General features: G+C 46.2%; 1 protein-coding gene across 3 annotated transcripts in view; it reads left to right on the forward strand.

The window, feature by feature from the left end:
* CHD3 (chromodomain helicase DNA binding protein 3) overlaps positions 1-13,309 on the forward strand; it is a 117,710-nt gene that overhangs the window by 59,298 nt on the left and 45,103 nt on the right. For all 3 annotated transcript variants that reach the window (XM_068273994.1, XM_068273993.1, XM_068273992.1), the window contains exons 13-16: positions 3,055-3,154; positions 9,072-9,263; positions 12,609-12,809; positions 12,912-13,049. In XM_068273994.1, coding sequence (XP_068130095.1) covers positions 3,055-3,154; positions 9,072-9,263; positions 12,609-12,809; positions 12,912-13,049 — 631 coding nt within the window. The remainder of the gene's footprint in view (positions 1-3,054; positions 3,155-9,071; positions 9,264-12,608; positions 12,810-12,911; positions 13,050-13,309) is intronic.

Consider the following 13,309-nt stretch of genomic DNA (forward strand, 5'->3'; position numbering starts at 1 on the left):
GGCTGGTCTTAGTGTGCGCAACCAGCCTCTGTGCCCCAATAGTATTAGTAATTCCCACCTCAGGTTCTCTTTAAACGATTTTCCTCCTACGCATTTTAATGGGAAATAAAAGAGGAAAAAAAAGACAAAAACACATTATTTCTCAGTTTTACCAATTCCAGTTAAAAAATAAAAAGTGCTACTGGAGATAAAAAACACAAATTTTGTTTTAGCTATTTCTATCGTTTATCACACCATTTTGATTATATTCCTGTCACAATTTATGGTGAAGATATTTGATTCTGAAATAATGCCGCAGTGTGTATTTTTCACTATGAACTGAGAAAATTAAAAGTATTTTTAATGGTAAAAATCAATCTTATTGGCTCGGGGAACATATATGTCCTTTTACCAATTAGTGCTGCAGCAGTGCCGGAGTGTGCACAGGAGCAAGCCCAATCGTGCACAGCTCTGCTTCAGCTACATGACTTATACCTACGTCCTTGTGGCTTAGATCAGTGTTTCTCAACATCTTATTGGTATGTACCCCTTTTGAAACCCTGTACTCACCAAGTACCCCCTAGCATTATCACAAGTACCCCTTGACAAATATATATTTAATCGTAGTAAATGATTATTGGTTCTAAACAATATCCAAGCATTTATTATTGCTTTTAATTAGCTAAAACACTAATTTGGTGTTGTTTAAATAAGATTTATCATTTTCTAAAACTCTAAATGTTATTTGTGGTTAAGTATATCAAGCCTGAGTACCCCCTGGAACCATCAGAAGTACCCCCTGGGCTAGGTGCACCACACGTTGAGAACCTATAGCTTAGATTAAGTCACAGAGGAGGTAGCTATACTGTAGTGGTGGATAAAGTGGTTAAAGTGGGATTGTACTCTCAAAACAAAAATTTCAGAAACTCTCAGCTACATTAAACAACATTTGAAAGCATTCCCAAGTATTCCCTGTGTTTAAAAATGTACACTTTCACTGCAGAGAACAGTACAGGCTTGCTTATCTCTGGAAATAATCTGCCCGTGTCTTCACTCTGCCTTCCTCCCCTTCTCTGCTGAATAGACACATCACCCTGACAGCAGTTGAGTCACTTCAGCAGGAGGGGGGGGGGGGGGGGGTGTCAGAGTGAAGACACAGGCACAGAGAGTTTCTTGCCTTTGCCAATGACCGGAGGTAAATAAATAAGCAAGCTTAGACTGTAAGCCTTTGGCGGGTCCCTCCCTCCTTGTGTATTCTTCTTGATCATGCATCTTGCTCATAGAATAACGTGAACTTGAATGACTGGGACTACTACTCCAGTGCATGATCAAGCATTGTGTGTCTTAGGCCTGGTGCACACCAAAAAACGCTAGCAGATCCGCAAAATGCTAGCAGATTTTGAAACGCTTTTTCTTATTTTTCTGCAGCGTTTCAGCTAGCGTTTTGCGGTTTTGTGTAGCGTTTTTGGTGTAGTAGATTTCATGTATTGTTACAGTAAAGCTGTTACTGAACAGCTACTGTAACAAAAAACGCCTGGCAAACCGCTCTGAAGTGCCGTTTTTCAGAGCGGTTTGCGTTTTTCCTATACTTAACATTGAGGCAGAAACGCATCCGCAATCCAAAATCTGCTGCAGCCCGGGAGTATGCGTTTCTGCAAAACGCCACCCGCTCTGGTGTGCACCACCCCATTGAAATGCATTACCCTAGCAGATCCGCACCCGCAAGCAGATCGCAAACCGCAGCGGAAACGCTCCGGTGTGCACTAGGCCTTACTGCTTATTGCCTGTAATGTGTTGTCGGTTACCCCTATTTTTATGGTCTGTAACCTTATTTATTGTCCAGTGCTAAGTAATATGTTGGCGCTTTATAAATCCAATAAATAATAAGCTTCTATTGCTCTCTGCAGTGACAATAAATACTTTTACACGCAGGGAGCACTTGGGAATGCTTTCAAATGTTCTTTTAAGTAACTAAGCGTAGTTACTGACATTTTTAATTTATAAGTATAATCCCTTTTTAAGGCTGGAATTTGCTGTTCATAGTCATGTGCCATTTTAATTTATGGGAGGTAAAAAAGGAAGCGATCACAGCAAATCAGTATCCGTTCATTGTCCATTCCTCTCCTTACCCCATCACCCCTCCTCAACCCTCCATAATCACTCCTCAGAAAATCTGACTTTTGTCACTTTTTCAGATGGGGAGAAGCAGGCTTGCTGTGATGTTCCTTCCAACCATTTTCCCCTTTTCCTCGCCCCATTCACACTGCCTAAGATGAAGAAATAGGAGGGTGATTGTGAACAGCGCACAAAGCCATGGGCGTCTGCACATAGGGGCAAAATGGGGCAAATGCTCCGCCCACGTACACTTGTGTGATGCTGCATGCATAACTTTATGATGCTGCATACACTACGCAATAGAACTCGGCATTTTCCCAGGTATTTCCCCGTGGGTCGTTCGGCGACGAGAACAATTGGTAAATGCTAGCGTTCTGTGCCATTGTGAACCTAGCCTTAACCTCCTTGGCGGTAACCCCGTGTGTGACACGGGGTAAGCCGCCGGAGGGTGCCGCTCAGGCCCTGTTGGGCCGATTTACATAATTTTTTTTTTTTGCTGGACGCAGCTAGCACTTTGCTAGCTGGGCCAGCACACTGATCGCCGCCGCCCCGCGCCCGATCGCCGCTATCCGTTGCGGCGCGCCCCCCCCAGACCCCGTGCGCTGCCTGGCCAATCAGTGCCAGGCAGCGCCAAGGGGTGGATTGGGACTCCCAATGATGTCACGACATCGCTGATGGCGACGGGGGAAGCCCTCCAGGAAATCCCGTTCTTCGAACGGGATTTCCTGATCGGAGATCGCCGAAGGCGATCGAAGCGGGCAGGGGGATGCCGCTGAGCAGTGGCTATCCTGTAGCAAGCCCTGGGCTCGCTACATGATTTAAAAGAAAAAAAAAAAAACTGCTGCGCTGCCTCCTGGCGGATTTTTTCATACCGCCAGGAGGGTTAATAGGTTGCTGAAATGCGCCTGTTGTCCACTTAATTTCCTCATGCGTTCTTTCTCTTGCCCTTTTGTCTCTCAGAGAACAGATCATGGGGGAGAGCGCCCTCTGCCCACCACAGTACAAGAGGTCCCACAAAGAAGCCTACATGAACGATGTGCCCAGATCGCCCATCAGTGACGTGAGTACCTCGGGCATCAGCTGGCTCAGATGGTGGGGGGGGGGGGGGGGGGGGATGTACAAGAGAAGGGTCTGCAGAACTCAGGTGAGTGCTTAAAGAGAACCAGAGACGAAGCACCCTCATGTATTTTATTACATTTATCAGTGGGAACATGACAGTAAACACCTATCATGCTTTTAGTTTTATTCTTCTCAGTCTAATCTATCTGTTATCAGCTGTGATAACAAACCACCGACTGGTTCAGTCTAGGTTTGACCTGGAATCATTATAACTGAGTCACTCTTCTGTGGAGTCTTTTCAAGCCCAAGCCTGCCCCCTCCTGGCTCAGATTTCCTACTCAGAGCTGTTGACATGGGAGGGGCTGCTGCTGCCGAGAAAGAAGCTCTGAAACAGACAAGTGTATCTGTGTGCAGTGTGCAGCCTGTCATTATCTACTGTATGCAGTTTCATTTCTATGAGAGACACTTCCTACAGGCAGCCACACAGCATGCCAGAATAATAAAGTTGAAAGCACACAGATGAAAGCCTGCTGCAGCCCTACTTGTTTATAGTCTCATAGAAGCTAGACAGCACATCCAGAACAGCTTATAACCTGGAAGCAGAAGGGATATGAGCCGGTGGCCATATTGGATATTTCCTGGAGCAATAATGGATAAAAAAAACACTCAAAGGCACACCAGAGTGGCGAAATTATCACGTAGAGCATTTATTCTTTACAAGCTATAGACCGATAAGTTTATTTTGTGTGAATCATTCATCTCTGGTTCCCTTTAAAAGCCGATAACTTTATTAAAAATGACAGGACAACAGGATATAACAACACCTCACGTTTCAGTCTTGCAATCAGCCTTAGTCATAGTTGCCATTGTATCCTATTATCCTGTCATTTTTGAAGGAATAAATAAAGTTATTGGCTTTTAAACACTCATTTGAGTTCTGCGGACCTTTCCCCTGTGTATGTTTCCCTGGACTTGGCTGACCTGGATCTGCACCAGTGAGTCCTTTAGGGGGTTTGGACTTTTCCCTTTCCCCAGATTTTGTGATTTTAGTAATCATCTTGGCTAAACAGTTAGTATGGGCCCTGATGTCCTTTGTCTCCCACTCCAGTGATGCACTATATTGGATCACTCCCACCTAACCACTTTTGTCTATTTTTTGTAGTCCCTGCAGAAATGTGCCTTCTACTCCATCCTCCCTCCCGTCTCTGTACTCACCACAGAACTGAGCAGGCTATTTCACAGATAACCCCTCGATTCTCTAAAGCATATATGTCAAACTCCGGCCCGCGGGCCAAATATGGCCCTCAGAGCTATTAAATTTGGCCCTCAAGGGGTTTCCCCACTTTGCATTATGTTTGGCCCACTCTAGACCACCAGGGAAACTGTACTGGAGATGAAGCCCTAGATCACCAGGGAAGCCATATGGGGAAGGTAGGGAGGAAAGCCCTAAACACTAGGGAACTATATAGGCGAGGGTGGGGGGGCTCTAGACACCAGGGCCCTGTATAGGGGGAGGAGGACCACTAGACACTAGGGAACTGTTTAGGAGTTGGAAGGGAAGGGGCATTAGAAAACTGGGACTTTATAAGGGAGGGAGGTGGCCACTAGACATTGAGGTTGGCCTGCGACTAGGTCCCAGTGTACAATTTCGGCCCACATTGTATTTGAGTTTGATTCCCTTGCTCTAAAGCATGATAACTGCTAACACACAGCGTTAGTTCACGTGGTAAGCAAAGGTTATCGCGCGATCATGTGCGCTTTTCATGTGAAACGCGCACGTGGTTGCACGATAACCTTCGCTTATCACGTGAACTAACGCTGTTCGCGTGATAAGCACTGGGCGCAGCAGATCGAGTGATAACTGCTGTGACAGCAGTTATCACGCTTCAAAGAATCAAGCCCAATATCTGTATGACGGTCATTCCTGAACTGTCACATGAAAAGATCGCTAATGATTACCTTATATACTCGCGTATAAGCCTACTTTTTCAGAATAAAAAAATGTGCTGAGAAGTTACCCCCTCGGCTTATATGCGAGTCAGTGGAGCAGAACGGATGAGCAGGTTTTGTTACTGGCAGAGCAGTGTAAGGATCGTGCACTAGTAATCCTGCTCTTGCCAGCTGGCTCCCTGCTGTGTCTATGATCTCCATCCGCTGCAACATGGTGTGCAGAGTGCACTGCTCAACACTACCTGTGTCCCCTGGCTCTTGGAGTGGAGTGTGCAATAGTGTGTCAGCAGTGCAATGATCCGGTTGTTCTTCCTGTGTGGCAATCGCTGTGTCTCATAACTATGACGCCATCTAGTGGCGTCTTGAGACACAGCTGTATCATCTTGAGGCACATATAGCTATGGGGAGAAGGAATGACTTCTGGGGGGGACATCTGGCTACTTTGGAGGGGGCTGTACAGGGGAGAGGATTATACGCGAGTCAATCACTTTTTCCTGGTTTCTGAGGGAAAAATGGATGCCTCAGCTTATATGCAGGTCAGCTTTGTGTGAGTATATACGGTATTTCAGGCAACAGGGATTGAGTCCCTGAATAAAACTATCAATAAACTGGTTTTAAACTTGGATGGAAATAGCTTGTCTACGTGTTCCTAAGTACTGCTGTAAAGGTGCCCATACATTAAAGAGAACCCAAGGTGGGTTTGTGACATCAATATTAGGACACAGAGGCACATTCTGCATACAATCACCAGCCTCTGTGTCCTTTTATTCTGCCCCCAGGCTCCCCCCTGCTCTGCTGTCCCCCATTATAAAAACCGCTAGGCTAGCGACACGCAGATTGTCGCTAATCTGCTGCTTACCTTTAGGCTGCCATTCACCGCCGCTCCCCGCCTCCTGTATAGCGCGGCTCCCCGCCTGTGTCCCTTCCCTCCCCGCCTCCGTAAGCCGATTGGAGGCTTACGGAGCCCGAGATTTCCCAGCATGTCCAATCAATACATGCAACCAATTTCGGCTCGAAATTGGTCGAATTGTTGATCGGACATGCTCTTGATGGCACCGAAATGTAATTACGGAACTTGGCACCTGCTCTTTGTGGCAGGTAGGAACATGCTTACGCAGCTATTACATAATACTTGTACATTGTAGTTTTATAACACTTGCTTATTGATAGTTGTCCTTTAGCTGAGTTCCCATCATCTAGCTATAGGATGTGCATGAAAAGAGGTGTTTAGTGGCTCATATTTATGCAGAAATGTTGAAAGTTCTAAAGCCTTTACAAGCTGTCACGCAGTCTCCTGTTTCCATGGAGCTGAGAAGTCAGTTGCGTATATGTTATTATCTATGTGCCAATACATAACAGCTATAATAACAGTAATAGAGCGGAACTGTGGGGAGAACATTGCAGTGCCTTGTCCTATAGTGCACAGACTAATGTGTACAATTCAATGTCCTCTCTACAGTATTATTAACATTTCAGCTTACAGGGACCCCATGGTGAGAGGGGTATGGAGGCTGACATGTTTATTCCCTTTTTAAAAACGCACATTGCCTGGCTGTCCTGCTGATCCTCTGCCTCTAATACATTTAGCCACAGACCCTGAACAAGCATGCAGCAGCTCATGTGTTTCTGACAAAAATCTGACAAGATTAGCAACATGCTTGTTTTAAACAGTAGCAAAAAGGAGGAACGCTACAACCACCGCTGTTTAGTCCAAGGGAGCAGGAATCACAGATCTCGAGACATATAGGCAAAAAAAGAGTATTCCACTGCACCAAGGCTGGGTAAAAACTTGATTAGGGAGCCTTTCAGAGCTCCGATACGCGTCAGCCTTGTATGTGTTTACTGATGTGCCAATAAAGTTGAAGAAAAGTTTTTACCCAGCCTTGGTGCAGCGGAATACTCTTTTTTTTTTGCCTATATGCTTGTTTTAAGTGTGTGATTCAGACACTACTGTAGCCAAAAAGATAAGCAGGGCTGCCGGGCAACTGGTATTGTTTAGAAGCAAATAAAGATGGCAGCTTCCGTAGGTCTCACAGATTGGGTTCTTTTCAAAGGGAACCTTAACTGAGAGGGATATGGATGTTTCCTTTTAAACAATACCAGTTGCCTGGCAGCCCTGCTGATCTCTGGCGACAGTAGTGGCTGAATCACACACCTGAAACAAGCATGCAGCTAATCCAGTCTGACTTCAGTCAGAGCACCCAATCTGCATGCTTGTTGAGGGGCTGTGGCTGAAAGTATTAGAGACATAGGATCAGCAGGAGAGTCAGGCAGCTGGTATTATTTTAAAAGGAAAAATCCATATCCTTCTCAGTTTAGGTTCCCTTTAAGCCAGATGTTACCATTAGGGTGAATTCGATAAAACTAACTTTATAATGCCTGTTGACTGAAGGTTGCCATACACGGGCCATTTTTTTTAAAAAATCTATATCTGGCTGATTTGAATCTGCTAGAAATAAATGCCGCAAACCTTTCCCGATCTATGGATTTTCGGCTGACCGCCTCGGAAGCAAGTTTGATTTTGTGATGTACGCAGCAGAGCTTACACCCATCTGTCCACAGGCACGCCTCTTTTGTCCACTGCTATTCTCTGTCTCTTCTCCCCCGGTGGGCCTTTGTCACATCACAAACACTAGAGGCCTCTAGTTGTCACTTAAAGGGAACCAGAGGGCCCAGAAAAAAGATTCTATACATACCTGGGGCTTCCTCCAGCCCCATACGCACGGATCGCTCCCACACCGCCGTCCTCCGCTTCCTGTATCCGGCAGTACCGGGTCCCATAGTTTCGGCCAGTAGGCGGCAGCACACGGCCAATTGTCTGCATCACAGGGGCTCCCGGCATACCCGTACGCGTGCGGCTGCATACTGCGCAGCTGCACGCGTAAGGGTATGGAGGGAGCCCCTGCTCATGCGGACAATTGGCCGCGTCCGCCGGAAGTGACGGGACCCGGTACCGGCGGATCCAGGAAGCGGAGGACGGCGGCGTGGGAGCGATCCGTGCGTATGGGGCCGGAGGAAGCCCCAGGTATGTATAGAATCTTTTTTCTAGGCCCTCTGGTTCCCTTTAAGGTACATGCCTCTGGAATTTGGCCTCTAGTGTTCACCACGTGACACAGGCACCCTGGGAGAGAAGAGACAGGGAGAAAGCGCCAACAGACTGGTGAGATCTCCTTTATTCTGCATGACCCAGAAGGAGGGGAGGGACTGTGAGACCTGGGGACCGGCCGTAAGTGCGCACAGATTTTCCATCAATTTAATTCTGAAATCTATTGCAAATCGGTGAAAAGTGTGTGGAGGGATTCGATGAGATAATGATCTGAGAGGGATCTGTCTTTTGGTCACATTGACCAGTGTATGGCTGGCTTAAGGGATACAGCCGGCAGCCTGAAAAATAAGTTTCGCTCATCTTTGGCTTCTTCCAGTCCCTAGAAGTCTGTTAGGTCAAATGCGGCACCTCTGCTTTGAGCCAGGCCTCCACTCTCCCTTCTGTAGGATCGTGACCTGTGGCTGGCTGGGTCAGGATGTTGTGCGCGGGCGTGCCAAGCATCTCTCGTGATTGCGCTCGGAGAGGATTGAACTGCGCAGAGCGCTCCTGGCGTCAGGAGCGGCATCACGAGAGGCGGGCATGTGTAGAAGATCCCGACCCAGCCGTGGGTCGCAAACTTACAGAGGGGAGAGCGGAGGCCTGGATGGAGCGGAGCGCTCTGCACATTTCAATTCTCACGAGAGGTGCTCGGCACGCCCGCACAAAAGATCCTCACCTAGCCAGCCACAGGTCATTATCCTACAGAAGGGAGAGTGGAGTCCTGGCTCAAAGCGGAGCTATCGCGGGTGAACTCACAGACTTCTAGAGGCTGGAAGAAGACCCGGGTGAGCAAAACTTTTCTTTTTCAGATTGCCGGATGTATCCTTTAAGCCTGAAATGTGTTGTGAGCATCAATGTAACGTCTCTTGTTTCTCTCTGGCAGCCCACCGTGAAATACGAAGCCCAGCCGCAGTTTGTAACGGCCACGGGAGGCACCCTGCACATGTACCAGCTGGAGGGCCTGAACTGGCTGCGCTTCTCCTGGGCACAGGGCACTGATACCATCCTGGCAGATGAGATGGGCCTGGGGAAGACCATACAGACCATCGTATTCCTGTATTCACTGTATAAAGAGGTGAGGGACTGATGGGCTCTGATGCAGGGAGGGGAGAGTGGCTGCTGGGTACTTTTTTTTTTTTCGTTTTCAATTTCTAAAGTTTCTCGTGTACAGCAGAACTTAAAGGATACTGGAGGTGACATGTGACATGATGAGATAGACATGTGTATATACAGTGCCTAACACACAAATAACTAGGTTGTGTTCCTTTTATCTTTCTCTGCCTGAAAGAGTTAAATATCAGGTATGTAAGTAGCTGACTCAGGCCTGACTCAGACAGGAAGTGACTACAGTGTGACCCTCACTGATAAGAAATTCCAACTATAAAACACTTTCCTAGCAGAAAATGGCTTCTGAGAGCAGGAAAGAGATAAAAGGGTCAATAGTTCATAGATTTTAGCTCTTGAGAATGTGTCATTGAGTAACAGCAGTTAAAATTTAAAAAGTAGATTTAAACATAAAATAAAATGGTAGTATATCTTAAAAAAGTCATTTTAGGAGAAGGAAGATAGATACAATCATTTATTTCATTAGTTTATTTTAGCCTCGGGTGGCCTTTAAGGTGGCCATACATCTATTGATTTGGCGGCCAATCGACCATTCGATTCGATAATTATTATCAAATCGGCTTAAAATCGGTGCCGCCAAGTGCATGCCCAATCAACGCTGCAACCAATTTTGGGCCAAAATTTGTCATATGTATCGATTGAAAATATTGAAAGATGTTTTGCTGTCATGGGCGATCGGGTATGCAGTGGTAAGTGGATATCCAGACAAGCGACGAAACCCCCAGTGCTGCCCCCTAGTGTATAAATGTACACCCCGTGTATGCATTTATACATTACCGGTCTTGTGTTGCCCACCATGTGGTACCCATCCATCTTTGGAAACCCCCGCTCTTCTGTTAGTCGTATACATGCAGCTGGCGTGTGTGTGACGTTAAAGCGGATCCAAAATGAAAAACTAACTATAACAAGTAACTTGCCTGTATATCTTATCTAAAGTTTAGATGGTTTACACAGCAAATCTAGCTGCAAACAGTTTTAATAGAAAATTATTTCTTCCTGTGATACAGTGACAGCGGCCATGTTGTTTGTAAACATTACACAGAGGCAGGCTTATCTGTATCTAGAGCCTCCCCTCTGCCTCTGAAATCAATGGCTAGGAACACCTCCCCCTCCTCCTGCCCAGACTGAGCTCCCATGAGCCCTTGCTACTGCCAAGGCTCTCTGAAAACCTGTGGGCGTGGCTTTTTTAGTTTATAGGGAATTAGAGTATTAAAACAAAAAAGTATTTGGCTTCAAGAATTCCCTATAAACAATAGGAAAGGAACACAATTATGCAATGTGTAAAAGTTCACCTCAGATCCACTTTAATGAAAGAGTGGGGGATTCGGAAGACGGTTGGGCACAGTGCTGTGGGCAACACAGGACAGCTAATATATAAATGCACACATGGGGGGGGGGGGGTACATTTATACACTAGGGGGCAGTGGTGATGCTGCAAATCCCTAGAGATTTCATACTGAAAACGATGTGGTGTATGGGCAGCTGACAGATCTCTCTGTAATCAGATTTGATCAGCGAGAGATTTTCCATTTGGTCTAATCTGCCCATCATCGCTATAGCTACCTCAACAAGCGAAGCATGATCGTGATAGCAGATCGCATCCTTAACGATCTATCGCCTGATCAAATGGATCACACCATTCTCTGGGATTTCTGCTATGCCCAACGCACGTTCCCGGATAGAAGTTATGACACTGTGTAAAATGTAAGCAAAACAGAATGGGGTTGTTTGCAAATCATTTCAACTTTACATTAAGTTTAAATCTGTACAAAAATAACATCAGATCTCAAAATGAAGGCATTTAATAGGTTAATTAAAAATCGGTGCTAATTTGAAATTGAAAGCCAGCACTATGATTCAGGAACTGGATACAAACTTTGTTTTGTATTCCCGACAAAATGCAAAAAATAGATGTAAAACTTATTGGTAAACATATCCCTTTCTCAACTTTTTTTTAAATGAGTTTTATGGCATCCAACTCAAACTGAGTGTGTCATTTTTCAACAAGCAATAGTAATGTCTCATTTCCAGCATTTGCCATGTTGTCTTTATACCTGCTTGACAGGTTATGTTCACAATCAGTCTCTATGCCCCAATCTAGTGCCGTGACTCTGAGCCCACGGTTTTCACCTATAGACAAGCCACCGTGTGAACAGGACACTTTTGTCCCCTGACTACGGTTACCCCCAGGTCTTAACGTGCAGGGCATACAGACTGAAGTAGAGTGAACAGTAACCTTCCAGAGCCCCACTGAGGCAAGTATCAATAAAGTTCACAAGTGTCAAACTGTAATAGTACCTTGATGATGCGGATGAGGCCCACAATGGTGACAGACAGGCAGCAGATCCAGTGACAGGCAATGGTTGGTCCAGGCAGCAAGCAAGAGTGTCCAGGTAACAAGCAAGGTCAGTTCAGGCAGCTAGCAAGAGTATCCAGGTAGCAAGCAAAGGTCGGTTCAGGCAGCAAGCAAGAGTATCCAGGTAACGAGCAAAAGTCGGTCCAGGCAGCAGACAAGAATATTCAGGTAACAAGCAAAGGTTGGGTCAGGCAGCAGACAAGAATGGTCAAAAACAATCCAAGGGTCAATTCCAGGTAACAACAATATTAGTAAGTGCACACCCAGCATCTAGCCACAGCTAAGCTACCACGGGAGATGACCGGGAGCACTCGGCACGTTTAAATACAACTCTCATCCAATCAGTGGCCGGCCACACTCCGCACATCCAATCAGAACAGTACCCTACCTAAGTGTCAGCTGTAACTATCAGCTGACCCAGCGCTGTCAGCTGACCGCAGTCAGCTGATTACTGTTTAGCTTTGCGGAGGGCGTACTGAGAACACGCCCTCCGCCTATCAGGAAGTGCGGCCTGCACGTCATCAGCGGGAAACAAGCGCCGAGACCCGGAAGTAGAGGTCTCAGCCCAGCTCTCGGTGTAACTTTCAGCAACCACAGATAAGTTCTTTACAATTCCACTTTGCATTAAAGTGTACCCGAGGCAAATCTAATGGAAAAAATTAGATACTGACCTATGAAGAGGGAAGCTTCTGGATTCTCCGCAGGTTTCCCCTTACTCCTGGAGTCCAACTTTGCTGTGCAGGGGCCTCCAAGAGCATATCTGACAACAGCTTGTTGGACATATTATGGTTGCACAAGTGCAGCACAGTTACACTTGTGCACGATGTGGAGCTGGGGCGTGAACTGTAAGAGGAACATGGTATCTAATAGGTATCAATATGAAGAACATGGTGCATTGTCATGAAGGACCTAAGCATTGACTATTCATGTCTTCACCAGGGCCACACAAGGGGTCCTTTCCTCGTTAGCGCACCTCTGTCAACCATCATAAACTGGGAGCGCGAGTTCCAAATGTGGGCGCCCGACTTCTACGTGGTGACGTACACCGGAGACAAGGACAGCAGAGCCGTCATCCGAGAGAACGAGTTCTCCTACCAAGACAATGTCATGAAGGGAGGAAAGAAAGCCTTCAAGATGAAGGTAAGGGCTTGGCAATTGAAAAGTTAATGTATTTAATTATAGGCATCTAAAGTTCTTGTTTCTTCCTGTGTACCGTTGACTTGGAATATCTTTGTCCAACAGGCACAAGCCCAGGTCAAGTTCCACGTCCTCCTCACCTCCTATGAGTTGGTGACGATTGATCAGGCTGCTCTGGGATCCATTCATTGGGCCTGCCTAGTGGTGGATGAGGCCCACCGACTCAAGAACAACCAGTCAAAGGTGCGTTTGGGATCCAGTGGCAGTAAGAACAGTTTCTGTGCAATTTGTAGAGATCACCTAGTCCCCTCAAAGCCTAGTAGGACAAAAGAAAAAAAGAAAATAATATGAAGTCCTTTCTCTTATTGCAAGTGGCAACAATTAGTCCATTTATGTTCAACAAAGAAAAAACTGCCGTCCAATCAAAGACCACTATAATAGTTCACCGTGTGATTGCTGTCACAATTTCTAGATGTCAATAATGTATAAGAAGCTTGACAACA

The sequence above is a fragment of the Hyperolius riggenbachi genome, chromosome 3 (assembly GCF_040937935.1).
Source record: "Hyperolius riggenbachi isolate aHypRig1 chromosome 3, aHypRig1.pri, whole genome shotgun sequence".
Classification (NCBI taxonomy): Eukaryota; Metazoa; Chordata; class Amphibia; order Anura; family Hyperoliidae; genus Hyperolius; species Hyperolius riggenbachi.